Raw genomic sequence first — 27,997 nt, 5'->3', positions numbered from 1 at the left:
GTTGAAGGATATCAAAAGGGGGTGAAAGGAGTTTGACAGACAATTACATGGGAATGGGGGAAATTTTCTCCTGAAACTTGAGAAATCAATGTCAGTATTTAAAGCTCTTGAAGGCCATTTCAATCCTATTTCTGTGTTCCATTCACCCCTGTCTTAAATGGAAATCTGTGCTCTTCTTTCTATATCTATATCTATATATTCCTTTATAGTCAAGGTCTTGTCAAGGACATTGACTCAGAAACAAAAGCCCAAAGCTCCAACATGGCGAAAAAAATACTTGGTAAAGATGGATGCATGAAAGATTCACACACACACACACACACACACACACACACACACACACACACACACACCTTACTTTGACTTGCTTCAGGCAGCTGGTAGTTCTTGGAAAATTCAAGAAGGGAAGGGACATGATCAAATGGGCTTCATGGAAAAGTTAAACCACATCCAAGATACGTAGAGTAAAGGGAGGATGTTTTGGGAAGAGGAAAGGATTCAAAGACAATTAAAACCCATTTATACCCTCCGGGGCAGGGTAGTACATGCCTGTAATCCCCTACAAAAATATCTCCATGGAAAATTAGATTGGAGAATTAAAAGCAAGCGACATGTGTGTGAGAAGAGGCTGTACTACTGAACAGAATTGAAGGGAGTCTGGGAAGTCTTTTTGGGGAGCACTGAGGAAGGATTGAACCGATGTCTTCTTTTTTTTTTTCTGAGAGTTATGGGAGGTTAATAAAAATGCAAGGGAGAGATTCAGGTGGAAATCCCCACAGGTCACTAGGGATTGTGGGAAACATTTTGAGGTGCTTATTTGGGGGTCCTCTTCCCCACTACCTCTCCCCTGGGGTCAATTTTACACCCAGAGGTAGCATTTATCATGACTGGAGACACATTTTTTTGGTGTTAGAAACAGGCTGTGCCATGGGCTGGGGATATGGCCTAGTGGCAAGAGAGCTTGCCTCGTATACATGAGGCCCTGGGTTCGATTCCCCAGCACCACATATACAGAAAATGGCCAGAAGTGGCGCTGTGGCTCAAGTGGTAGAGTGCTAGCCTTGAGCAAAAAGAAGCCAGGGACAGTGCTCAGGCCCTGAGTTCAAGGCCCAGGACTGGCCAAAAAAAAAAAAAGAAACAGGCTGTGCCTGACATTGAATAAATCTGAGCCATCAGTGTGAGTAAGACACTCCCGCCATAAAGAAGCAAAGAGAAGCCAGGTGCTGGTGGCTCACGCCTGTCATCCCAGCTACTCCGGAGACTGAGACCTAGAGGATCGAAGTTCAAAGCCAGCCTGGGAAGAAAAGTCCATGAGACTCTTTTCTCCAATGCACCACCAAAAAAAAGCTGAAAGTGGAGCTGTGGCTCAAGTGGTAGAGCACCAGCTTTCAGTCACAAAGCTCAGGGACAGCGCCCAGACCCTGAGTTCAAGCCCAGGATTGGCACACACACACACACACACACGCACGCACACGCACGCACACGCTCATGCACACACTTAAAAAATTACAATTTACAGTCTATGATAAGCTAGGATTTTCATTTCTCAAGTTCAACTTCTAAATCCTCTTCTTACATAAATGATGTGTTTCTCATGTTGTCAAACCAGACCGAGGTTAGAATCACCTACCTTTCATCTGGAAAGGTTGTAAAAATAGAATCCGACTCTCTCCAGTTTGTCCACAGCTTTCTTTTTATTTTATTTTGTGAAACAAGGGACACAATCCTCAAATGATGATTTTGAAGTCAGAATATTCAGGACAGATTTGAAGGGAAAAAAGAAAGAACAGGGGAGGAAGAAAAATAGAGGCTTTAACTCTAGACCTCCAGGGAGGACACATTTGAAAGGATTGTTCAATTTGTGTGTGTGTGTGTGTGTGTGTGTATGTGTGTGCACACCAGTACTAAGACTTGAACTCAAGGCCTCACAATCTCTAGCTTTTCCTGCTCAAGATAAGGCTCTACCACGTGAGCCACAGCTCCACTTCCGGTTTTCTGGTGGTTCATTGGAGATGAGAGCCTCATGCACTTTCCTGCCCAGGCTGGCTTTGAACCTCGATCCTCAGATCTCAGCCACCTGAGTAGCTGGGATGACAGGAGTGAGCCACTGGCCTGTCCCATCCATTTTAAAGTAACTTAGATAATAAAATGATTGTGGCCATTTTCAGAACTTATAAGTTTATTAAAAGTGGTAGATCTGATGGTTATTTTAATTAAACCACTTTAAAGTGTGACATTATAGGACATGCAAAGGCATCTCATTAAATGCGCTATCTCAGTTTTATGTGTTAAACTTGGGATTTTTTGGATTCTCAAGTAACGTACAGTATCCTGAGGCAAAATAGTCACATCTCAGCTGGGGATTAATATCCATCACAAGTCTATCTGTCAAAAAAAAAAACCCCGCAAATTTAGATTTTTTACTGCAAAAAAAAAAAAAAAGAATGAAAATAAATCATACCTAATGGACTTTTCCCTATAACCCTCTTGACACAATAAGTTTTGAAATTGTATTAGTACCTTTAAATATATGTCATGACCTTTAAGTAGTTGTTCAAAGGAGCTGCCATTGAACAAAGCACTTGATGGACACAGTGATTTTTTTTTAATTAGACAAATTTTATTTCCAAGTTCTTCAAAGATTACAGAAAGTCTCCTTCTAAAAGTATCCCCAAACTAAATGAAAGGCACATCTTCCAAGTAAAACCCTTGTGACACTACTTTGTTTTTAACCATTTGAAAAGTTCAGTTTGTAGGTAACAATTTAAGCATGTTTAAAGACAAAATAAGTAGTTTTGTTTTTTTTAATGTACCACCACAATTGTAAAGGATAAGAACTTAAGAAAAAGGACCAAATCTGCTTCATGTACAAGATGGGGAAACTAATACACATCATTAACATTAATAATTTCGTTTACTGAGATACATCTCCCAAGTTTAGTGTTTAAAACAAATTACATTCTCATTTGCAAAATGAAAATCTTTTCATGTAAAGGAAAAAAGACATCTTTTGGTTAGTAAAGCCTATTTATTCCTCTTAATTTTATACTTTATCTAGTAACTGTATCTAGTGTAAAAGTCTTAGGAACACATTACAAATACTCAATTGTTTTAATAAACAAAAATGTATTCCTTCCTAAATGTAAACATCCAGTAAATAAAACATCCATACTAGTCCAGATATAGCAAAACCAGAAATTCTTATGAAACAGGTGTATTTGGGTATACTTGGTGGCTAGGGTGGTTGTCTTAATACAAAAATCACTTCAGCAGAAGAACTAGGTCATTATTATGTAGAACTGTACTCCTTCACTCAGTTAACCTTAGTTGAGTAGAAAAATCGTTCATTTCGGTGTACATCTGCCTATACAACCAGGCCACAGAAAAGATGTGAAATCGATCTAATAGTCCTTTGGCTAGAGAAAAGTGTTTTCTTGAGACTTGGAGGCATGCGTATTTGAAGGCATTCCTCAGCCAACTTCTTTTCTATTTAAAATAAAGCCCAGGCCCTGGGTTCCAGGAAGGGATTGCTCCCTGCGGGAATGCCCACCAGCAGGGCATCCTTGCAGGCATGCCTGGGAGACCTGGATCTGCTCCAGCTTGAGTTGCTCCACCTGTCAGACACAGTGATCTTGATCATTGTGTCTCCCCTTTCCATAGTCTCCCCCCATCCCTCCTCTCCCCACCCCCACCCTGGCTCTTCTTCATTTGGGGGGGGGATCCACAATGGATTCTCCCCTGCATTCTCTCTCCTCTTCCCTGCTTCATTTGTCTTCCCATCTCCCCTGGGCTCCCCCACCCCCATCCTCCCCCTTCTCTTGCATGCACCCATTTCCTGGTGTTGATTTGCTGGGCTTTGACTTCCTGTCTTTCTAAAGAATGATACTAGTTGAACTCTCCATGGCTCTAACATATATCTGTGTATCCATTTGTATCCATGTGCTTACCACCCAGGGTGTTTCCTTGTACATTTATAGGCACATGGGAAACCTCTATTTGTCTGGGTCTGGATTACTTCATTGAGTAATTTATAATAATTTTAATATTCATAATAATATTAGTAATAGCCAGACATGGGTAGCTCACGCCTGTCATCTTAGCTACTCAGAAAGCCAAGATGTAAGGATCCCAATTTGAAGCCAGCCCAAGCAGGGAAGTCCATGAGACTCTCATCTCCAATGAACCACCAGGAAACAGGAAGTGGAGCTGTGGCTCAAGTGGTAGAGCACCAGCCTTGATGAGCAAAAGAGCTCAAGGACGCCACCTAGGCCCTGAGTTCAAGCCCCATGACCAAAACAAGAAAAGGAAAGGAAAGGAAAAAGGATTCTACTATCCGATCTCTCCAGAGGGTCTGTTATACTTCAGTGGATTTATTTGTAACCCCTTGCCTGCCACCCGTGTGTTTACTTGTAGATTTATAGGCACATTCTAGCTCCACAAATGAGAGAAAACATGCAACCTGGGTATCTCTGGGTCCGGCTTCCTTCACTTAATATTTTATAATAATTTTTATTATAATTTTAATATAATTTAAATTTAAATAATTCGAATATTTTAAAATAATTTAAATTTTAATAATTTGATATTAGTTGATATTAATAAATTTTTTTCAAATCTTTCCATTTCTTTACGAATGGTACAGTGTCATTCCTTCCAATAGGTATTTGATTCCTCTCTTGGTTGCTGATGCATAGAGCAGTAGTGCTAAGTCTTGATCTCCTTTGTTCTGAGTGCTCAGCAACTATGTGCTTTATCTGATAGCTACACACACTAATATTTTTAATTATTATAAAGGAAGTATACAGAGGGGTGACAGTTCTATAAGTCAGGTCGTGAGCGCATTTCTTTTTGGACCGTGTCCCCCCTTCCCTCGCTCTCTCCCAATTTTTCCCTCCCGTCCCCACCCACAAGTTGTGGAGTTCATTTTCCACATCGTGTCCAGTGAGGACCACGGCTGCCTTTGTTCACCCTCTGTCCCTCCATTTCTGTGCCTCCACTTACCCTCCCTAAGACAGAGAAATGAACACACATGACAAAAAGAAAAGAAAGCAAAAATAGCAACAACAAAAACCTCTTGTTTCCACTTCCTGGAGTTCCTTTGGATAAATATTATTTTATCTGATGAGATTCACAGAGACTTTGCTCCTTTGTGTTCCTTCCCTAAAAGCATCCTCCTTGGGTCTCCACACACACATAATTTTTTTTTTGCCAGTCTGGGGCTTGAACTCAGGGCCTGGGCACTGTCCCTGAGCTTCTTTTTGCTCAAGGTTAGCACTCTACCACTTGAGCCACACAGTGCCACTTCCAGCTTTTTCTGTGTTTATGGCACTGAGGAATCGAACTCAGGGCTTCACGTATGAGAGGCGAGCGCTCTACCGCTAAGCCACCTTCCCAGCCCACACACATTAGCACTGATGTCTACTTTTCTCTACAGCATCTCCCTGATGGCTCTGCGCCCAGTGCTCATGCAGAGTTCTATCTTCTGCCCCATCCCAACAACGATCAGAGGAGGAAAACGAAGAGCGTCCCCCAAATGTGCCAACCCCACTTACAACGAGATCGTGAGTACCACCCAACCCCAAACCCATCCTGTTGTCTTTCCCTCACCACCATCTTCTTAGCTTAGCCACCCAATGTGGCTGATTGTCAATAATGCAACCCATCAGTCCAACAAGGAATGATCCTCCCCAAATAATATCATCAGTGTGCTTGGGAATGTTCTAGATGCTTTGGGCCTAACAACCACCAGCACCTGGACATTTGGGGGTTTTGTTTATTTGGTTTGTTTTTTTAATGCTAACATTATCCCTGGCTTCAACATATTTTCTCTCACCTTACTTTCCTGTGCTTGATTATTTTTTTCCTCACCCAATGATTGGTTTTTGTTCTCACCTAAGCTACCCTCCCCATCCGCCCTGAACATTGGTGGGCTTGTTTGCCTCATACGCGTTTTCCTCCACCAGTGTGTATAGTCAAAATGTGAAATGACATCAGTTGAAGTAAACTGTAATCATGGAGTAACGTCAGTGCATGTACAAGGACATATCTAAGCAGCAGGACAAAGTCTCTCCTTCTTAACACTTCAGCGAAGAAAGATGGCACTCGAGTTCCAATGTGACTCTGTGAATTCAAGGACAGGCTGGAGTTGAAGAATAGTAACCTTTTATTCCTACTGAATAAATGACAGTCTCTCTAAATTTGAAGTGGACAAGTTTTGGTAGAACGGGGCCATGCTAAGAGTCTTAGAGAAATAGACTTCCATTCAACTTGGAAACTGTTAATTTTTCAGAACTAACGCGAGACTAGAAAGATTCCTCATTAACCAGTCTACTCCAGAACACAAGATAGGAGCAGCTCCATTTTTCTTTTTATGAAAATAATCATCAGCCAGGAGCTGGTGGCTCATCCCTATAATCCCAGCCATTCAGGAGGTTGAGATCTGAGGATCCCAGTTCAAAGCCAGCCTGGGCAGGAAAGTCCGTGAGACTCTTATCTCCAACAAACCAGCAGAAAACTGGAAATGGCACTGTGACTCACAATGGTAGAGCACCAGCCTTGAGCAAAAGAGCTCAGGGACAGCACCCAGGCCCCGAGTTCAAGTCCCAGGATAGGCACCAAAATAGTTTTTTTGTTGTTGTTGTTGTTGTTTTTGTCAGTCCTGGGCTTGAACTCAGGGCCTGAGCACTGTCCCTGGCTTCTTTTTGCTCAAGGCTAGCACTCTGCCACTTGAGCCACAGCGCCACTTCTGGCCGTTTTCTGTATATGTGGTGCTGAGGAATTGAACCCAGGGCTTCATGTATACGAGGCAAGCACTCTTGCCACTAGGCCATATTCCCAGCCCACCAAAATAGTTTTTATAAGCAATGATTAAAAGATGGATTCAAGGATGTCTGATCCAGTCTGACTTTTTCTTTTCAGGTTGTATATGATGGTGTCACAGAGCTAGAAGGACGTGTCTTAATGCTTATCGTCAAGAGCAAAACTGTATTTGTAGGAGCAATTAATATCTACCTCTGCAGTGTTCCGCTCAATGAAGAAAAATGGTACCCATTAGGAAATAGCATCATTTGACCATGGCTGTAAAGCTATGCATTATTCACTAATTACTTGGGTGGTTTTATGTTGTTGTTGCTTTGTTTTGATTTTACTTCTAACTCTCTGTCACAAAGCAAGATATCTTTTGGTCAAAGACAGAGTAGGATATTAGGAAGATAAGAAGACAAATCAAACTTGGTCTTTTATAGTTATTTAGACAACATGTTTATTTTCTTAGAATCAGTTCACATTACATAGAGTGATTGCTCTGTAAAAGTCAATATGCAAGAGAATAAAAAGCAATTGGGTGTTGTGTATCTTTTTCTTCGTGTGTGCCAGTATTTGGGTCTTAAACACAGAGCCTGGGTGCCAGTTCCATTAGCTTTTTCACTCAAGGCTGGTGCTCTACCACTTGAGCCACAGCTCCACTTTCAGTTTTTGCTGGTTGATGGGAGATAAGTGTCTCATGGATTTTCTTGCTTGGGCTGACTTTGAACCGTGATCCTCAGCCGTCAGCTTCCTGAGTGACTAAGATGACAGGCGTGAGCCACCAGGATCTGGTTCAGTTTTTCAAATTAAAAAAACATTTTTTTATATATATATATAAGCTGGGTGCCAGTGGCTCACGCCTGTCATCCCAGCTACTCAGGAGGCTGAGATCTGAGGATCGCAGTTCAAAGCCAGCCAGAGCAGGAAAGTCCGTGAGACTCTTAGCTCCAATGAACCACCAGAAAACCAGTGCCCTGAGTTGGAGCCCTATGACCAACAGGAGAAAAAAAGTAAAGAAACCAGCGAGTGAGCTCAACATTTCTGTTTTCCTGAGTAATTATCTGCTGCGTGGCTCACGTGGGAGGAAGAAGCAAGGCAAGGACATGGCTGTGGCTGTTTTATTGTGGTGCAGAAGTGACTCGTTGTCAAGTGCTCTTCTCTTCGCGGATGTACCACACGTACACAAAGAGTGAAGAAGGCTCCAGACTCTCGCCTGTTCTGGAAAACAGAGGGATGCGGCGGTAACCTGCAAGAGAAATCACGTCTCATCAGACCAGACCCATGGAGACAGGCTGAGGGTGGGTGGATCCCCAGCCCCCCCCCCACCCCCAGAACTACCAAGAAAGGAACTGGCTGCAGTAAACATGGACTGAAAAGTGGCTCACGCCTGTCATTCCAACTACTCAGGAGGCTGAGCTCTGAGGATCACAGTTCAAAGCCAGCCTGGCCAGGAAAGTCCGTGAGACTCTTTTTTTTTTTTTTTTTTTTTTTGCCAGTCCTGGGCTTGAACTCAGGGTCTGAGCACTGTCCCTGGCTTCTTTTTGCTCAAGGCTAGCACCCTACCACTTGAGCCACAGCGCCACCTCTGGCCGTTTTCTGTATATGTGGTGCTGGGGGATTGAACCCAGGGCTTCATGTATATGAGGCAAGCACTCTACCACTAGGCCATATCCCCAGCCCATCCATGAGACTCTTTTCTCTACTGAACCACCAGAAAACCAGAAGTGGAGCTGTGGCTCAAGTGGTAGAGCACCAACCTGAGCAAAAGAGCTCAGGGACAGCGCCCAGGCCTGAGATTCAAGCCCCAGAACTGACACAAAAAGAAATACAAGGAAAGAAGGAATGGCAGGAAGAAGAGAAGGAGAAGGGGAGGGAGAAAGGAGGAAAGGAATGAAGAGAGAAAAGGAAGAAGAGAAGGAAGGGAGGGAGGGAGGAGAGGAGGGAGGGAGGGAGGAAGGAAGGGAGGGAGGGAGGGAGGGAGGGAGGGAGGGAGGAAGGGAGGGGAAGGGAAGGGAGGGGAAGGGAAGGAGGAAAAGGAAGGGAGGAAGAAAGAAAAGAAAGAAGGCAAAAGGGAGAGAGGGGAGGAAGGAAGGGAGGAAGGAAGGGAGGGAGGCAGGGAGGGAGGAAGGAAGGGAGGGAGGGAGGGAGGAGGGAGGGAAGAAGGAAGGAAGGAAGGAAGGAAGGAAGGAAGGAAGGAAGGAAGGAAGGAAGGAAGGAAGGAAGGAAGGAAGGAAGAGAGGGAGGGAGGGAGGGAGGGGAAAGGAAGGGAGAGGAAGGGAAGGAGGAAAAAGGAAAAGGAAGGGAGGAAAAAGAGAGGAAGAAAGAGAAAAGAAAGAAGGTAAGAGGGAGGGAGGGAAGGAAGGAAGGAAGGAAGGAGGGAAAGAGACATGAGCTTACAGAGATGAGAGCATTGGGAAGGACTGTATGAAGGGTCCCAAGGCAAGTGACTCTGTACTATGAATGCAGCCAGAAAAAGTCAAGAAAGCAGTGGAGACGTAAAGCTTCCTCTCGCCCCAGTTGAGATGGGGAATTGGGGGCAGGGAAGGCATGATGGCTGTTTCCCTGGGGATGGAAGCCCCTCCCTTCTGGGAAGCCCGCACCTTTGTTCATGCACAGAACTGGCAGGGTGTACTGCCCCAGGAACTCGCTTCCTGCTATCAGCCCGGGGTTCTCCACCACAAAGCGGATCAGAGCCAGCTCGGGCACTTGGATAATAAATGTGAAGGTTTCGTTCCACTTGGGACTGAAAGCTGAAACACAAAAGAATCAGGTATGAGTGTTTTAGCGGGGGGGGAAAAATGGTCTTGCTAGTGAAAAATAAAATAATCATAAAAGCTCTTTAAGCCGTGTAACACTTAAATGGCTCACAGTGGGGAAACACTTCGATTTTGAATGGCTCACACCTATCATCCCAGCAACTCGGGAGGCTGAGATCTGAGGATCACGGTTCAAAGCCACCCTGGGCAGGGAAGTCTGTGAGACTCTGATCTCCAATGAACCACCAAAAAAAAATAGAAGTGGAGTTGTGGCTCAAGTGGTAGAGCACCAGCCTTGAGCAAAAGAGTTCAGGGACAGCACCCAGGCCCTGAGTTCAAGCCCCCAAACCCACACCAAAACAGAATATTCTATTTTCATTTATACATATAGGATACTCTTTTTTTTTCATTTTTTAGTGTATATTCATCGTAAAAAGAAGTCAAAGTAGGCAGTCAGTGATGGACAAAATTCCATCACACTGACCCCATAAAAGAAAGATGCCACAAATTCTCCTTATCTTCTTCTTGTTGTTTCATTTCTTTCACAAGAGACCATCTGGGAGACTATTCCAGGGTACTCCATGGCATTAGAAATTATCATCCAAGAAAAGAAGAGGGGAAAATAAATAAATAAAAAGCTAATAAAACTGCCTCCCTCGTCCACCAAGCCATTTAGAGCCGAGTGTTGTGTCCAGACTCTGTAATGAGGTTGGCTATGGGTTTCTGCACTTGAGACTGACCTTCAGGATGACCTTGAGCAGGGCTCCATCTCCTGAGTCTATGCAATCCTCACCAACGAAGCCAACCGCCAGGAAGAAATGGCAGCGTTGCCCCTGTACTGTTACGTATAAGCCATGGCACAGCAGAAGGGCCGGAAATGATGCGGAAATTGTTTCTTTCAACCCTGCACTTCCTTCCCTTGTGGCAGAACCGGTCGGATGGCGAATCTACTTATCCTATCATTGTTCTCTGTGGCCTCCTGGGTTGCTAGCTCTCTTTGAATGCAGAGACTGAGAGCGCAGTAGCTTTTTGCTCATGTTACAAGCCTATCTTTTCATTCTAAGGAGAAGCATGTTTTAAAAATGGAAAGAGTCCTGGCTGTGCAAGCCAGGGAAGTTTTTGCATTTGGAATCTTAAGAAAAAAATCATACTTCAAAGCCAGGCACCAGTGGCTCCCGCCTGTCATCCCAGTTACTCAGGAGGCTGAGATCTGAGGATCCTGGTTCAAAGCCAGCCCAGGCAGAAAAGGCCATGAGACTCGTATGTCCAATGAACCACCAGAAAACCAGAAGTGGAGCTGTGGCTCAAAGTGGTAGAGCACCAGCCTTGGGCGAAAGAGCTCAGGGACAGTGCCCAGGCCCCGAGTTCAAGCCCCAGGACACACACGCGCACACACACACACACACACACACACACACACACACACTGCATCTAACATTCAAGCTTTCCATGGAGCCTGGTGAAGTCACAGGCGGTAAGTTAGGCACTCACCGTTTTTCCTAATGATGCGAGTCTGCTGTTTGATTTGGTCATTGGGGACCCCGTACACCTCAACAATCACCAGCGTGTCGGCCCTGTTGGTGGGTGAGCTGCCAAAAGGAAGCTGGATACCACTGATGATCTGTACACACCAGAGAACAAGAGCATTCAACAAGATGGTAACCTGCACCATTTACTGCACCTTTCAAAATAGAACTACTCCTAGGCCAGGCACTGTAGCGCATGCCTGTAATCCCAGATAAGATCCATGACTGCCCAAGCAAAGAGAATGAGACAGAGAGAGACTATTAAAGAAACTGGGCGTGGTGACACACACCTGTAATCCCAGCCACACCAGAAGTGCAGGTAGGAGTCTTGCTACCTGAGGCCAGCCCTAGACAAATGCACAAGACTATATCTAAAAAAAGAACTAAAGCAAAAGGATTGTAGAGGTGGCTTGAGTAGTTTGCAAATGCCTAGCAAGCACTTGATCCTGAGCTCAAAAGTGAAGCACTGCAAAAAATAAATTAAATTACAACAATAAAATACTACCAAGAAATTTTGATGACTCCAGATCAGTTCCTTCCAAAAAAATAATAATAATACAGCTGGGAGATCGCCAAATATTGAACATGTGAGTTTGACCGTCAGTTGGTAAATAGTAAAGAGCGTGGCTAAATTATTCATTTGTACTTAAATGTGTAGATCGTGGTGCCACAATGTGCAACATTTATGACTCATTAGCTCCATCAGAGAACTGGGGACCAAGAATCAAATAAACGCGTGTCTAACACAAAAGTGATCAAATGCCGTCATGTGTGCTTGCCTGGGGCATGATGGGAAAACTACTCCATACCTCAATCAATCTAAAACCAAGGAAAAGGCCTGGGGGAGGGGGTAGATTAAGAAATCTTAAAAAACCAGGCACCAGTGACTCACGCCATTCCCGTTATCCTAAGTATTCAAAGGCTGAGATCTGAAGATCCTGGTTCAAAGCCAGCCTGGGCAGGAAAGTCTGTGAGATTCTTATCTCCGATGAACCACCAGGAAACTGGAAGTAAAGCTGTGGCTCAAGTGGTAGAGCACCAGCATTAAGTGAAAGAGCTCAGGGACAGCGCCCAGGCCCTGAGTTCAAGCCCCAGGACCAGCAAACACACACTCTCACAGACACACACACACATACACACACGCAAGTGAAAAGGGATTGTAATATACATTCCATGGTCAATACTTTGCCATCTCTCAGAGTATCAACCAATTGTTGACGTATCTATCACTCTTAGACAATTCCTCCCACCCATACCACGTTTCCTCTTGTGTCACACAAATCCTTAACAGCCAGGAAGAAAGTGAACGCCACTTCGGTGTCCTGCCCACCACCAGTGTCCTTTCCACTCAAGTCCATCTTCCCTGTGCGCTTTTGTTCCACGTTCATTTCTAGAAAGTGACCCTCCCATGTCTCTCCCAGAATGCCAAGACCCAGGCTTGGAGTTGAAACATGTTGAAGATGGGGTTGAAATGAGCGGGAAAATGCCTGCTTTGGAGACCTGGCATTTCGTGCAGTCTGACACCCAGAAAATGAGGAAGAGAGGGGCAGCCTTCAACACACACCCCCCCCACACACACACAGGGCTGCCAGAGCCTCTTGCTAAGTAGCCACAGGAGAACACAATAAACCCGGCCAGAAACAGCACTGTTGAGAAACTGATCCACAATCCCAAAGAGGCTCAGGGGGTCTTAACAGCAGCTAATTAAACAGAAATACAGACGAAGCAAGGCAGAGTTGCCTGAGTGAAGTGCAAACAAATCACACGGAATGAAAACAAGCCCAGCCTAAATAGCACAGCTCATCATTAAAGAGAGAGAGAGAGAGAGAGAGAGAGAGAGACTAGAAAATGTTTTTCCAATAGATTCAGTGACATTTTCAAAAGCAACGAAACATGGTGCTTAAGTTATAAGAATATGAACAAGGTCTCTAGAAAGAAATCCTTCCTAATGGAGGCGATTAAATTCAGGAAACGGCTCCTGCTCGCAATAAAATGATGCAGGATGTAATAGTTTTCAAAAAGGACAACAGAAGAGAGGCAGAAGAGGAAGCTCAGATCTAGAATCCCGGCTTCTTGGGAGGCAGAGAAAGGAGGACTGAAGTCTGAGGCCAGCCTCTGGGTTGTGAAATAAAGTTAGGAAGATTCTGTCTCTCTCTCACACACACACAGACACACACGCACACCAAGCCAAGCATGGTCGCACACATCTATAATCCCAGCTACAGAGGACTTGTAAGTAGATAAAATGTCCTATCTGAAATAAATACCGAAAGCATAAAAGGTTAAGAGCAAAATGGCTCGAAGGACAGGACCACCACCTCTCTAGCAAGTTCAAAAGTCCAGGACCATCAAAAAGGAAATTCAATAAGCATGTCAGAGGGAAAACATAATGGTGGAGATGGAGACTAACAGCAAATGGGAAATTAACATCTCCATTAAGATGAGTAAAAGGCTCCCACACAGACTTTGAATCATCAATTTAGAGAAAAATGTTCAAGCTCTCTCAAAACCCCAAGGGAAGCAGAAATGAGGTTAATGCAAATTATTAGATGTTCAGGACAGAGATCAGAGCAAAGCAATGAATATATATGTGTGTGTGTGTGTGTGTGTGTGTATGTGTGCGCATGTGTGTGCAAATACTGTTCATAGACACAAGGGGAAAGGGGAGAGACCCTGAATTTCAGAAGCCTAATGCTGGAGATTAATGAAAAGAAATTTGCTCCTTGAGTTTCCTGGTAAAAACCCTTTAAATTGAAAGAAGAAAAGCTACTATAGCCACTCAATCACTAATAGGCTGAACTTAGACCTCACTATTGAAATATAAAATATAAAATGAATATAAAACCTACAATTGAATAGTATAAATAGATCTCTGAGAGAAGAAAAAGAAGGTTGTAACCTCAACATTTCTATTCACCGGATGGAAATAATTCTTGTTTAAAAAAAAAAGGCAACAGAAAGATATTTTTTTGTTGTTTTCAGAGATGGAACGCTGTTAGAATATCACCCGTGTGTATACCTGGAAAAGATTAACAAATTTAAAAGGCATAAAAGTAAATCAAGCTGGGCACTGGTGGCTCACGCCTGTCATCCTAGCTACTCAGGAGGCTGAGATTTGAGGATCGCAGTTCAAAGCCAGCCTGGGCAGGAAAGTCTGTGAGACTCTCATCTCCAGTGAACCACCAGAAAACCAGAAGTAGCACTGTGGCTCAAGTGGTAGAGCACCAGCCTTGAGCAAAAAGAAGCTCAGGGACAGCGCCCAGGCCCTGAGTTCAAGTCATGACTGCAATAAATTACAAAAAGATCACTGGAATGAAAATATCCCTGTATGGTATCTAATTTAAAGAGATAATCTAAAAAAGGTAAAATGCATTCATCTTACCCTTATTGAGAGTGTAACTGGTTCACTGTCCGTCATGGTCATTGGGTTCAAGTGTGATTTGTGGTCTCTCAGGAAGAGTGGCTTCAAAACATATCCGGAGCCACCATTATCCAGAAATTTCCCATTTTGCAGGTCCATCGGCAGACCCGGTGTCTGGAAATTCAAGGCCACTTGGAGAGAGAGGGCGTGTGAGACAGTCAGCAAAGAGGGGTTCCAGTTGAAAGACACCCCTCGGGAATTAACTGAACCCCAGTCATACCTTCTGTCTTCACATGCTTTTGTTTTTAATTGTTTAATTGTGATGGTAAAGGTGATGGACAGAGGAAGTGACAGTTCCATCAGTCAGGTCATGAGCGCATTTCTTTTTGCACCGTGTCCCCCCTGCCCTCGCTCTCTCCCCCAGTTTTTCCCTCCCGTCCCCACCCACAAGTTGTCGAGTTCATTTTCCACATCGTGTCGAGTGAAGACCACAGCTGCCTTTGTTTACCCTCTGTCCCCCCATTTCTGTGCCCTGGTCACCTTCCCAAAGACAGAGAAACCAACACACAAGACAAAGAGAAAAGAAAATGAACACAGGAACAAAGAAAAAGCCTCCTGTTTCCATTTCCTGGAGGCCCTAATGAGAGGCACAGAGGCCTTGCGCCTCTGTGTTCCTTTGCTACAAGCATCATCCTTTGGTCTCCCCGTGAGAGTGTTCCCATGTTCTAAGAGTAGCCATCCCTGGGCTGGGGATATGGCCTAGTGGCAAGAGTGCCTGCCTCATATACATGAGGCCCTGGGTTCGATTCCCCAGCACCACATATACAGAAAATGGCCAGAAGTGGCGCTGTGGCTCAAGTGGCAGAGTGCTAGCCTTGAGCAAAAAGAAGCCAGGGACAGTGCTCAGGCCCTGAGTCCAAGCCCCAGGACTGGCAAAAAAAAAAAAAAAAAGAAAGTAAGAGTAGCCATCCCCACTCTAATTATCCATGAATTCTAAACATTTTCCTGGGGCTGGGAATATGGCCTAGTGGTAGAGTGCTTGCCTCCTATACATGAAGCCCTGGGTTCGATTCCCCAGCACCATGTATACAGAAAATGGCCAGAGGTGGCGCTGTGGCTCCAAGTGGCAGGGTGCTAGCCTTGAGCAAAAAGAAGCCAGGGACAGTGCTCAGGCCCTGAGTTCTAGCCCCAGGACTGGAAACATTTTCCTCTTGATCTAGTGACATTTACGTGGGATGGATGAGTGGCAGATTAATCTGTAAACTAAGTGACCAGAGAGCTTTAATCAAGGAAATCAAAAGGACACATAGGGTAGATTACAGAATATTATATATATATATATATACACATATGTGTATATATGGACATTGAAACTCCCACAACTTATCAAATCTAGAGATGGCTAGGTGTGAAGACATCTAACTCTCAAGCAAAGGAATTTGACCTTCGAGAGTCTTCCAAAGTCCATTTGGATCTCCTGTTCCCTTCCTCCAGAATCGAGGGTCCCTACCAACTCCTCATGCCCCTAACCATGCCCTGGGCCTTCCTCTCTGTCTCATGTAGGAATGACTTCAACCCTTAAAGTGAATGGGTCTCCGTGTGTGTGTGTGTGTGTGTGTGTGTACCAGTCCTGGGGCTTGAACTTAGAGCCTGGGCACTGTCCCTGAGCTTTTTGTGCTCTACCACTTGAGCCACCGCTCCACTTCCGGTTTTCTGGTGGCTCATTGGAGATAAGAGTCTCCCAGACTTTCCTACCCTGGCTGGCTTTGAACCATGGTCCTCAGATCTCAGCCCCTGGAGTAGTTGGGATGACAGGCATGAGCCTGCCCCTCAATGGTTCATTTAATGTCTGTTCTCAAAACCCTCCAGGACCAACATTTTTATAGTAAGGTTTTTTTTTGGTCATACATATTTTCATGGATTCCTAAAACTAATTCATTTCAACTTATTTTTGCAAACAATTCAATATCTTACGTAACATACCCATTTGACACCCTGTATTCCAAAATTCTTGAGGATTAAAATTAGAAGAGTCTGCTCTTATCGCCTTGGGATAAATTCTGGTAAGGAATTTCTTGGTGTGTAAAATAAACTCCTGGACTAGAATAAAACAAAGGGGAAAGAAGGAAACAGAGAGAGATTTAAGATAAATGAAATAAGCTACTATTTCTGTATTTGGTAGACTTCTACAACCGTTTCAACAACGCTGATGGGTATTATCTTTGCAAAAACCAAAATGTTTGTAAATCACGAAAGTGAAAACAAACCCAGTGCCTTTATGTTCATGGTAAACATTCACAATTGATTAAAAACATACTTTCATTATACACACATATGCACAGATACTTAACTTGGAAAAGAATATCTATGTTCTCTTTGCATACCCAAATTGATTTCACTTCAACATGAAAACATGTAAAATTCAAAAATAAAATACATTCATCTCAAAAAAAAAATCAAAAACCCAAGTGGTACCTTTCCCCATTTTGTTTTTAAGTTTCACCTTAGCACTGAAATCACTCAAAAGCAAAGGTAACTACCTGATCTAGGGAAGGGAAAGAAAAATGAGGGTGTAAGATATCACAAGAAATGTATTCACTGCCTTATTATGTAACTGTACCCCCTTTACACAACAGCTTGTCAATAAAATTTAATTAAAAAAAATAAATAATAGGTTTTTAAAAAGCAAAGGTAACAATATGAGTCTAGCTAAATCAACCTGATTGGCTGTTTCACAGATTGGAATCACTGTAATTGGATGGTTCACAGATGGAAATCACTCTGATTGGATGGTTCACAGATTGGAATTAATCTGATTGGACATTTTACTACCCTAAGTTTTCAGGCAAAGGTTTTGATCCTTCCAACTCCACAATTTTCCCTCCAGACACACCTTCCTTTGAAACATTTTTTTAAATTATCTCAAATATCCTCAAATGGGTTCATCTCCTCCTTCATCCTAAACACAGTAACATCTAAAAACAGTAACATCTGGACTTTCCCTACTATAGGAACTGAGATTTCTCACACCCATCTGTAGAAATCAAACACCAGATTTGTTACTACAACCTCAGTTAGAAGCCGGCCTTCCTTTTAGAAATGTTGGGGAAATTAAATGAAAAGAGAAGGCTTTTCTTTTTTAAATACCTATAATCTCACGACTCAATTAAGGACCATTCTCTACTGCTAGGTAGGTGTCTTTTTTTCTATCTATATGCTAATTTGGGGAGAAAAAAAATCATAGTATTATTCTTTCTTTACAAGCTGCCATTTCGCTTTAGCTTGAAATAATGTGAAACTCACTTTGACGTGCCATTTTTCAATTTCAGTTGCACTGATGTGTCACGTCGTTTTAATGATGTGTGTATTGTGTTTACAATAAGGCAGGTGCCTGTTGTAAGCTTCTGCCAATATCGGTGATAATTTACTGTTAGCTTAGGATATCATAAAAATGCTTTCTGCTCTCCAAAGGATACTAAGGCCTGTTTTCTAGCTTTAATCGGCCCTGCACCGCTCTTTTTTTCCCAAAAGGCAAAAAGCTGGCCATGGAGGTGTGATTCCAGTGGTAAGGCACCAATCTTGAGGGACAAAACGAAGCAAGAACAAAAGGTCCTGAGTTCGAGCCCCAGAATCGGCACATACATGCACTGGGGCTTGAACGCAAGGCCTGGGAACTGTCCTTGAGCTTTTTCACTCAACTCTAGCACTGTATCACTTGAGCCATAGCTCACTTCTGGCTTTTTGGTGGTTCATTAGTGATCAGAGTCTGGATCAGAGATGGACTTTTCTGCCCTGGCTGGCTTCGAACTGTGATCCTCAAATCTCAGCCTCCTGAGTAGCTAGGGTGACAGGCATAAGCCACCAACATCTGGCTTTCTCTTTCCTTTTAAAGAAGCTTAAAACTGGGCTCTAAAGATGGCAGTCTTCAGGCTGTGGTTTGAGTTTATCCTTCCGAAATCCAGCAGCTATTATCACCCTTAAAGTTGCTATCATCTTCTCCTTACAAAACAAAACAAAAACAAGCAAGTCCAAATGCCTTCTGGTGGACCGAAATGAATCCTATAGTCCTTAACTGAACACCCTCCATCAAAATACCGTAACTTAAGGCAAAAATAAGAGGCTGGGTCAGGAGGATTGTAAATTGAGGCCAACCAAGACTGTTTCTAAAATAATAACAATAATAATAACAAGGGAGGCTGGGAATGGGGCTTAGTGGTAGAGTGCTTGCCTAGCATGCATGAAGCCCTGGGTTCGATTCCTCAGCACCACATACATAGAAAAAGCCACAAGTGGGCCTGTGGCTCAAGTGGTAGAGTGCTAGCCTTGAGTAAAAAGAAGCTCAGGGACCTGAGTTCAACACCCAGGACTGGCAAAAAAAAAAAAAAGGAAAACCACCACAAAACTAAGAGATGATTGAAGACATATCACAATCCATCCTTCTCTTGCTTATTCTCCGTGCTGAGATCGCATGAGAGAGTTCTATTGTATTATACACACCGATGCCTGCGTATATTAGACTTTGATGATTTAGCAGATGGGCCGGAACCGATTCAAAAGCACTCAGCGTCCGTGAGCACCGTTGCAAGATTTTTTTTTTACCTTTCAGCTTGGAAAGCCTCCGTGCTTGTGACTCTCCCAGGGAATTGCATTCGTTAAATTGCTGGTACATTCTGGAATATTGGAAGTTTCGGAACCTCTCAGCTTTGGTATAAATGACAAGATCAGATAAGGCCAGAGCTATTTTTACCTTCCTGGTCTAAAAATAAAATGCAGTCAGTTCACACATTTTCACACCGAGTAGTTGCACATTTTCTGTTTGTACTAAAAGGGGTGGGGAGGGGGGGGTAGAGGATGAATACAATTACACAGATTGTCTTAGTCTTTTCCAGATGCATCAGATCAAGACGATACAGATCAAGTCCATATGATTTGTATAACTATGATACTTAACAAGTCATGCAAGAGGAGCTCATTTTACATTAATATAAATTATACGTGTATTACTATAATTAGGCAATTATATGTAATTATATATTATATAATAATATAGAACTGTTATCTGCACAAGACCTAGTACACAACAACTTCTAATAATCATCATCTAGAATAGAATAACGATTTAGGAACCGCTACCCTAGGGGAAGACATGGCTTTCCAATTTGGGCTTTACAGTGTCCATTGTTTTGCCTTGAAACGTGAGTTTCCGTGATCAATTTGAGCTTTCTTAAGGAGGAAAGCTATTCTAGGGCCTCAGTGGTCCTCAACTCCCCCCTAGTAAGACAATCAGACAAGCCCTGGCACCTTCAAGAAAGACCACCTCACCTTCCTCTTCTTGAACAAGTTGCCAGTGAGCACCTTTAAGAACTCCGACTCCTTTTCCTGAGTCACTCTCGATAGGAAACTATCTTGTGTTTCCGGCTGCTTCCCTTCCTCCTCTTCCTCCTCTTGATCCCCTACTTCCTCTTCGTACTCCTCCACCTTCCCCCGTTTATCCGAACCTTTCCTTTCCCGGGTCTCCAGCAAAGTTCCGATTCTCTTGTTCTTAATTAATATTTTGAATTTCAGGGCCTGTAAGGACGGAGAGCCTTCAGTCGCACCAGTACAGGGAAGTTGGCGTGGGAAAAAGAAAAAGAAATCGTCCCATTGGCTTCTTATTTTAGTTGAATGTAGTTTGGGGTGGGGGGAGGCATCTGTCATCCCAGCCACTCAAGAGGCTGAGATCTGAGGATCATGGTTCGAATCCAGCCTGGGCAGGAAAGTCCATGAGACTCTTATCTCCCAGGAACCACCAGAAAACCCGAAGTGGAGCTGTGTGTGGTTCAAGTGGTAGAGCACCAGCCTTAAGTGAAAGAAGCTCAGGGACAGCACCCAGGCCCTGAGTTCAAGCCTCAGGACTGGCACACACACACACACAAAAAAAAAAATTTAAGTTAAAATAAGATTTATTTCTATGATCATTAAGCAGTTGTACAAAGGGGTTTCAATTCAATGTGATGTTGGTGAGGACGATGCATCTTAATCCCTGGCATGCCTTCCTTCCTCTTCCCCCATCTCTCCCCATCCTTCCCCTACCCTCCAGTCATCTGGCTCTACCTTCACACCTGTAGATTGTATTCTTCCATCCTTCCTCTCCCCATTCCTCTTTCCACTCCTCAACATGACCTCATTCCACCCCTAACCTATGCAACTTCCAGGGTCCTGGTATTCATTTCTTTTCTTTTCTTTTTTTGTAATTTAGTTATTAATTAAAGAAAAAAAATTTGACAAGGTGTTGTGCAAAAAGGGTACAGTTACATAGTAGGGCAGTGTGTACATTTCTTGTGATATCTTACACCCTGTTTTTCTTTCCCTTCTCTAGGTCAGGTAGACATATATACAATACACAATGTACCAAGAACATATACAGTAGCCGCGTTGCCAAGCCCAAGAAAATTCACCTTGGGCTTTAAATGTAATGTCGATATTAGACAATATGTCGAAAATAGTCTTATATGAACGTACATACATAGCTTTTGAGCTGTTGTGATTCACTGAGAGGTCAATTTTTGACCTTTATATGTTGAGTAGTTGTTTGGTTTTAGTTACATAATGGAGGGTCGCTGACCCAAACTTGTGGGAAATACCAATATTTGACAAGACGTTTTTGGTTTCGCAGACCTGGTCTCTACTGTCTCCCCCTCCCCCCCACCTTCACAGTCATATATCAGGGAGATCATGCCCCTTTGTTTTCTGGGTTCTAGGCTTGTCTCGCTCAACATTATTTGTTCAAGTTCTGCCTGGTATTCATTTCTGACCAACTGTAAGCTGGCTTTTTGAAGGACTTCCACCACTGGCAATCTCCCCCGCCTGTTGCACACTTCAGTGAATACTCGTGTGCTGTCTATGTTTATCGATTAGATCCAATTTCCACACATGTGAGCAAACCTGACCAGTGGAATTCAGTCTCCACTATGATGCCTCCTTCCAGACAATACATAAATAATCAATCATAGGCTTCAATTATAGCAATATATTTGTGGCGCTCTCTCTCTCTCTCTTTCTCTCTGTCTCTCTCAAGGCTAGCACTCTACCACTTGAGCCACAGCGCTACTTCCGGCTTATTTCTATGTATGTGGTGCTGAGGAATCGAACCCAGGGCTTCATGCATGCTAGGCGAGCACTCTACCAGTAGGCCACCTTCCCAGCCACTGTTTCTTTCTTTCCTCTGAGCTTCTCAAACCACAGGTCACCTACCTCTGGCGAAGGCAATGAGTCTGGAAATTCATCCAGCATATCGGAAAGGAGAGCCTCACCAAATATGCTCTGCAGAGTCTCCGCCATTATTTCTTGCTGGGAAGGGGAGCAGTGATTTTCCAGGGAGAGCACCACGGGATAATCAGATGCCTGTGGGGAATTAACCAGCCCTCTTATTGCCCAAATTTTTAAAAATCATTTCTATCTAATTCGTGTAAGTACTTTTTTTCTAACTGATTGGTTGGTTGCTTGATTGATTTGTTCCTTGTGGGGCTTGAACTCAGGGCCTGGGAGCTGTCCCTGAGCTCTTTTTGCTCAAGGCTAGTGCTCTACCACTTGAGCCACAGCACCACTTCCAGTTTTCTGGTGGTTCATTGGTGATAAGAGCCTCAGGGACTTTCCTGCCTGGGCTGGCTTTGAACCTTGGTCCTCAGATCTCAGCCTCCAGAGTAGCTGGGATGACAGGCGGGGGACACCGGCTCCCAGCAAGCATTGCATCTTAACAACACTTCTGATGCTCAACTACCTTTGCCACATAAGTATTCTTTAAAGTGGAAGATGCATTTGTATATCACCAGAATGGGGGGTGAGTATATCTGTGTATGACGGAAAAAAGTATTCCTATTTTCACTAAAAGTCTAAGGAAAATGTCAAGCATTATCGGTGAATATATGGTCCGAGACGTTATGTCATATACATCTAAAGAAATAATATAGATCCATTAGGTGGATGGATGGATAGATACATAGATAGATAGATAGATAGATAGATAGATAGATAGATAGATAGATAGATAGATAGATAGATAGAGCCAGGTACCAATGGCTCACGCCTGTCATCCCAGCTACTCAGGTGGCTGAGATCTGAGGATCGCAGATAGAAGCCAGCTTGGGCTAGGAAAGTCCGTGAGACTCTTATGTCCAGTGAACCCCTAAAAAGCCACGAAGTAAAGCTGTGGCTCAAGTAGTACAGCACCAGCCTTGAGTTTTAAAACATTCACAGATGGCTGGGTTCTGGTGGCTCACGCCTGTCACCTCAGCTACTCTGGAGACTGAAATCTGAGGATCACAGTTCAAGGCCAGCCCGGGGAAGGACAGTCCATGAGACTTATCTCCAGTGAACCACCAGAAAACCAGAAGTGGAGCAGTGGTTCAAGTGGTAGAGCGCCAGCCTTGAGTGAAAGAGCTCAGGGACAGCTCCTGGGCCCTTAGTTCAAACCATAGGACTGGCTGCCAAAACTCCTCCTCTTTCTCATCCTGATCGTCACCATCATCAAGTAAATGATTGATTTTGTGCCCATCCCAGTTGATCAGTTAAGGCAGCCTCCCGGAGACGCCAGGCCACGTACCACGAAGGCGTACTTGTTGATGGCCTGAATGACCGTCTTGAACAGCAGCTTGCTGGTCAGCGTGTAGCCATGGTAGACGATGGGTTCGTTCTGGGACCCATCCCAGCAGTCAATCTCCAGACACCGGCAGCCCTTCACCAGAGCACTGTAGAGATGAGCAACACTGTCGGCCATCGGCCCCAGGGACCAGTTGCACACCCTGCCACACCAAGCCATTTCACGCCTAGTCACTCTGCCAGGCTTCCTGGGCAGGAAGGAAAGCGATCGCTCCTTCCGAGGTTATCCTAGCACTAAACCACTTGGGCTTAAGGTCATATTTTCTGTTCCTGGATATAGCACTCAAAGAAGATAATGGCCAGCTACCCAGGAGCTTAGAAATTAGGAAGATCACTGTTGGAGCCCAGGCTGGGCAGGGGGGCGGGGGGAGAGGGGGTTGAGAAGTGAATGAGACCCCCATCTCAACAAATCAAGTGGGTCTGGTGGTAGATGCCTGTAATCCCAGCTACACAGAAGGAGGGCTGCTGTTTCAGGCTGTGGTCCAGTACAAAAATATGGGTTCCTATGTAACACAAAGGCAAAGAAGAGAGAGACAGAGAAAGAGAAAGAGACAGAGAGAAGAACGGAGAGGGGAAAGAGAGAGACAGAGATGGAAGCTAAGGAGCAGAATGGGACAAGAGAATGTCCCAAGTCATCCCAGCATAAAATACACTAGCACAATTTTATCTGGTTCTTTCCTCATGCATTTAGGAGCATAGAGAATATGCTATGAACGGGGTTAAAGAAGGGTACAATTGAGCCAGGCGCTGATTCTCATGCCTCTAATCCCAGCTACTCAGGAGGCTGTGATTTGAGGATCGTGGTTCGAACCCTACCCAGGTGGGAAAGTCCGTGAGACTCTGATCTCCAGTGAACCACCAGGAAACAGGAAGTGGAGCTGTGGCTCAAGTGGTAGAGCGCCAGCCTTGAGCTTAAGAGCTCAGGGGCTACACCCAGGCCCCAAGTTCAATACCCAGGGCAGAGCAAAACACAAGTAAGAAAGCAAGAAAGAAAGAAAGCAAGAAAGAAAGAAAGAAAGAAAGAAAGAAAGAAAGAAAGAAAGAAAGAAAGAAAGAAAGAAGAAGGAAGAAAGGAAGGAAGGAAGGAAGGAAGGAAGGAAGGAAGGAAGGAAGGAAGGAAGGAAGGAAGGAAGGAAGGAAGGAAGGAAAGGAAGGAAGGAAGGAAGGAAGGAAGGAAGGAAGGAAAATTAATTAACTAATTTCATCATAACAAGTACACATAAGTAAACAATATACATCATAAATAAAACAAATATACCTAAGTACATACATAATATATGCATCATAAATAGATCTATGCATAATAAATACATATAAATACCTTACATAACCCCAAAGATCACTTGGTCCCACTAATTGATCTGAGATCAAGTAGGTATTGTGCGAAGAAGAAATGAAATAGTCATTGAGAGGCTGAGTCATATCTTGATAGACTTTTTTGCATTCCTTTTTGAACAGCAGACATTCCGGAGAGCACATGTATCTTATAAAGCCTTCAAATGACATCTGTTGCCCTCTCTTCACTATGAAAGTAATAATAATACATGGAGAGAGAGTAGAAGCATCATTAGCAATATGCAAGCTCCATTTTCTGTGTGGAAACAAAGCGTATTTATTTCCCAACTATTCTCTGAGAATTAAGATGAATGCTGGGGCTAGCTTTTCTCTGGAAACACAATTTTCAGTGAAACCTTTTAAAAGGTCTTTCCATATCGACCTTTAAGAATGGATTATTATTTTTGGCTAGTTTGTGTGTGTGTGAGCGTGTGTGTATACATACATATATAGTGTGTGTGTGTGTGTGTGTGTGTGTGTGTGTGTGTGTACCAGGAGCTGTTGATTCATGCCTGCCATCCCAGCTACTCAGGAGGCTGAGATCTGAGGATCATGGTTCAAAGCCAGCCTGGGCAGGAAAGTCCACGAGACTCTTATCTCCAATGAACTGCCAAAAAGTCAAAAGGGGAGGTGTGGTTCAAGTGGGAAAGCACCCACCAAGGCCCGGAATTCAAACCTCCATAGTAGCAAAAACAAAACAAAACAAAAAGCTGAAACTTCAGACAAATGTGATTCTGAGAAAAGAATAGAAGTAGACTTTTAGACAAAGATGGATGTCAAGACAACTAAAGTGTTCACAGTGGGATTATTCGTAAAAGCAAAACAAATGGGAGGAAAGAAACCAATAAAAGCACTAAATATGGCAGAGGGGCTATGTAGCCATTAAAAAAGAATGTATCGTAAAATAGATACAGTGACACAAGTAAATGTTTATGATATCATAAAGTTGAAAAAGGGGGCATCCAAAATGCTATTACTAGTTGGTTTGGTTTTTTTTTTAAGCTGGAAGAAAATGTGTTAAAAATGTATATAGGTGGGCTGGGGATATAGCCTAGTGGCAAGAGTGCCTGCCTCGGATACACGAGGCCCTAGGTTCGATTCCCCAGCACCACATATACAGAAAACGGCCAGAAGCGGCGCTGTGGCTCAAGTGGCAGAGTGCTAGCCTTGAGCGGGAAGAAGCCAGGGACAGTGCTCAGGCCCTGAGTCCAAGGCCCAGGACTGGCAAAAAAAAAAAAAAAAAAATGTATATAGGTACACAAACTATTTCAAAACTGTGCAAGCTTAGGAATGTTGAGATATATGGAGGAGATGGTTTGCATTAATTTATTCTTTTTCCCCTGAGCAATTAGCACTCACTGGCTTGCTGTCCTTTTGCACTGTTGAATAATTAATACCTTTAGTAATAGAATAGAAAACAAACTTATTGCCTGCCCTAACAAAAGAATAAATTGAAATGTGGGTTCATCTCACGTGTATGAGAGGAAAAAAAAAATTTATTTGGTGTACAGTTGCCTACCAATATAGAAAGTGGAGCTTTACAATCTAAGAGCACGACTCAAATTGGCTTTAATGAGATGCATGAGATAGCTAATCTTTAATCATAGCTAAGTACGGATGGCTCCTGTCTGTCATCCCAGCTACTCAGGAGGCTGAGATCTGAGGATCACCGTTCAATGCAAGCCCTGGAAGGGAAGTTAATGAGACTCATATCTCCAGTGAACCATCCAAAAAGCCAAAAGTGGAGGTATGACTCAAGTGGTAGAGCACCAGCCTGGAGCAAAATAGCCAAGTGAGAGCATAAGATTCTGAGTTCAAGTTCTACTATCAACACCTAGAAAAAAAATCATTGATTATGATATTGATAAGGCAATAATGATTAGCAACACAATTCAAGGTGTCAAATGAGTGGATAGTGTAACATGATTGTTGAAAGGAAATACAGTTCCAAAGTACTTTTGTATCTTTTTAACTTACCACTTACAGGTAGCATATTCAGAAGCATATAACTACTCTACGTGTACTTTAAACAGGTTACTTGTAGCAAGCAATGGCAAAAAGGGGCTTGAGCCCTAGTGTGTCAACCCAGCACTTCCTTAGAGAAAGTTTAGCTATTAAAAAGTCAGCTGAGGGCTGGGGATATAGCCTAGTGGCAAGAGTGCCTGCCTCGGATACACGAGGCCCTAGGTTCAATTCCCCAGCACCACATATACAGAAAACGGCCAGAAGCGGCGCTGTGGCTCAAGTGGCAGAGTGCTAGCCTTGAGCGGGAAGAAGCCAGGGGCAGTGCTCAGGCCCTGAGTCCAAAGCCCAGGACTGGCCAAAAAATAAATAAATAAATAAATAAAATAAAATAAAATAAAATAAAAAGTCAGCTGAAGTCGGTACCAGTGGCTCCCGCCTGCCATCCCAGCTACTCAGGAGACTGAGATCTGAGGATCTCGGTTGAGGCCATCCCAGACAGGAAAGTCCATGAGACTCTTATCTCCAATGAGCCACTAGAAAACCAGAAGAGGAGCTGTGGCTCAGGAGCTAGAATACTAGCTTTGAGCACAACGAGGCCCAGGGACAGCACCCAGGACCTGAGTTCAAGCCCCAGGACTGGCAAAAATAAAAATTAAACTCATCTGAATGCCTTAGGCTTGCTTTGTTAATCTAATCCCTTTACAGTCTGGTACATTTATCTCATTGCAAGCTGACAACACAATATTCCTTTAGAAAAGATATATAGAGATAGGTAGGTAGGTAGACAGACAGATAGATGATAGATAGATGGATGGATGAATAGGTAAATGGATCGATGGATAGGTAGATGGATAGATGATAGATACAGATAGAGATAGGTAGACAGGATGATGGACAGATAAATGACAGATTGATACTAGATAGATAGCTGTACGGATAGATGTACATAAATGTATATATGTGTGTTATATACATGTATACAATATATTATGTATGTGTAAATATATACCTATTATATATGTATAGATATATTATCTACAATGTATGCATATGTATATTATATGCATATGTATATTATAATAACAATACATGTATATCATACATATATATGTGTATATTATACATGTGTATATGTGATGCATATATAATATATACATATATTGTATATATATGTTATATATATATACATTCTATAAAACACCAAAATGAAAGTGTATATTTTTCCAGAAATTGATTCATCCAAAATTTAGAATTTGATAAACACCCATGCATGAGAACACTTCACGTACAAACACTGGGTAAATTTAGAAAAGCAGAAAGAAGAGACAGCAGACCGACCTTCCTCGATGGGCTCGTATCTTTGAATGAGCTGAGAGCTCTGGGTTTGGTTCATCTCATAGGCATACTGCTCTTGTGTCAGAAATCTCACCAGGCTGTTTTGCGGGAGGATTTTCCGGTTCTCCGAATATGTGTTGAAAATCTCCATGACCTCTTCTCTGTGTACAATAATGCGGTAAATCGCTCTGAACTCCTCAATGGTAATCCTTCCTTTCCCCTGCCTGTCATTATCCTACTAAAGAAAAAGGAATGGCTGGTGGGTTTGCCTTGTGAAG

General features: G+C 43.3%; 2 protein-coding genes across 2 annotated transcripts in view; one reads left to right on the top strand and one right to left on the bottom strand.

The window, feature by feature from the left end:
* Pik3c2g (phosphatidylinositol-4-phosphate 3-kinase catalytic subunit type 2 gamma) overlaps window positions 1–7,071 on the top strand; it is a 118,705-nt gene extending 111,634 nt beyond the window's left edge. Inside the window, 3 exon segments of the mRNA XM_048335046.1 lie at window positions 5,435–5,527; window positions 5,529–5,561; window positions 6,919–7,071. Coding sequence (XP_048191003.1) covers window positions 5,435–5,527; window positions 5,529–5,561; window positions 6,919–7,071 — 279 coding nt within the window.
* Window positions 7,072–7,949: 878 nt separating this feature from the next.
* Plcz1 (phospholipase C zeta 1) lies at window positions 7,950–27,792 on the bottom strand. Its single transcript, XM_048335045.1, has 11 exons — window positions 27,723–27,792; window positions 24,406–24,607; window positions 23,029–23,173; window positions 21,681–21,830; window positions 19,770–20,015; window positions 19,047–19,203; window positions 16,431–16,547; window positions 14,469–14,638; window positions 11,052–11,181; window positions 9,405–9,554; window positions 7,950–8,050 (listed from the first exon to the last, which is right to left on the bottom strand). Exons 1-11 carry the CDS (start codon window positions 27,775–27,777, stop codon window positions 7,950–7,952), a joined length of 1,623 nt encoding a protein of 540 aa, XP_048191002.1. The 5' UTR covers window positions 27,778–27,792.
* Window positions 27,793–27,997: the final 205 nt, after the last annotated feature.

This window comes from Perognathus longimembris, chromosome 27 (genome assembly GCF_023159225.1).
Source record: "Perognathus longimembris pacificus isolate PPM17 chromosome 27, ASM2315922v1, whole genome shotgun sequence".
In the NCBI taxonomy this organism is placed as follows: domain Eukaryota; kingdom Metazoa; phylum Chordata; class Mammalia; order Rodentia; family Heteromyidae; genus Perognathus; species Perognathus longimembris.
This window is presented reverse-complemented; position numbering and strand designations above follow the sequence as displayed.

Coding starts and splice junctions, on each gene's coding strand:
- Plcz1 (XM_048335045.1), bottom strand. CDS start 27,777: ATGAACCAAACCCAGAGCTCTCAGCTCATTCAAAGATACGAGCCCATC. Junction 23,174..24,405: donor GATCTTTGGGGTTATGTAAG/GTATTTATATGT, acceptor TCATCTCTACAG/TGCTCTGGTGAAGGGCTGCC. Junction 19,204..19,769: donor ACTTGTTCAAGAAGAGGAAG/GTGAGGTGGTCT, acceptor TTTTATTTTTAG/ACCAGGAAGGTAAAAATAGC.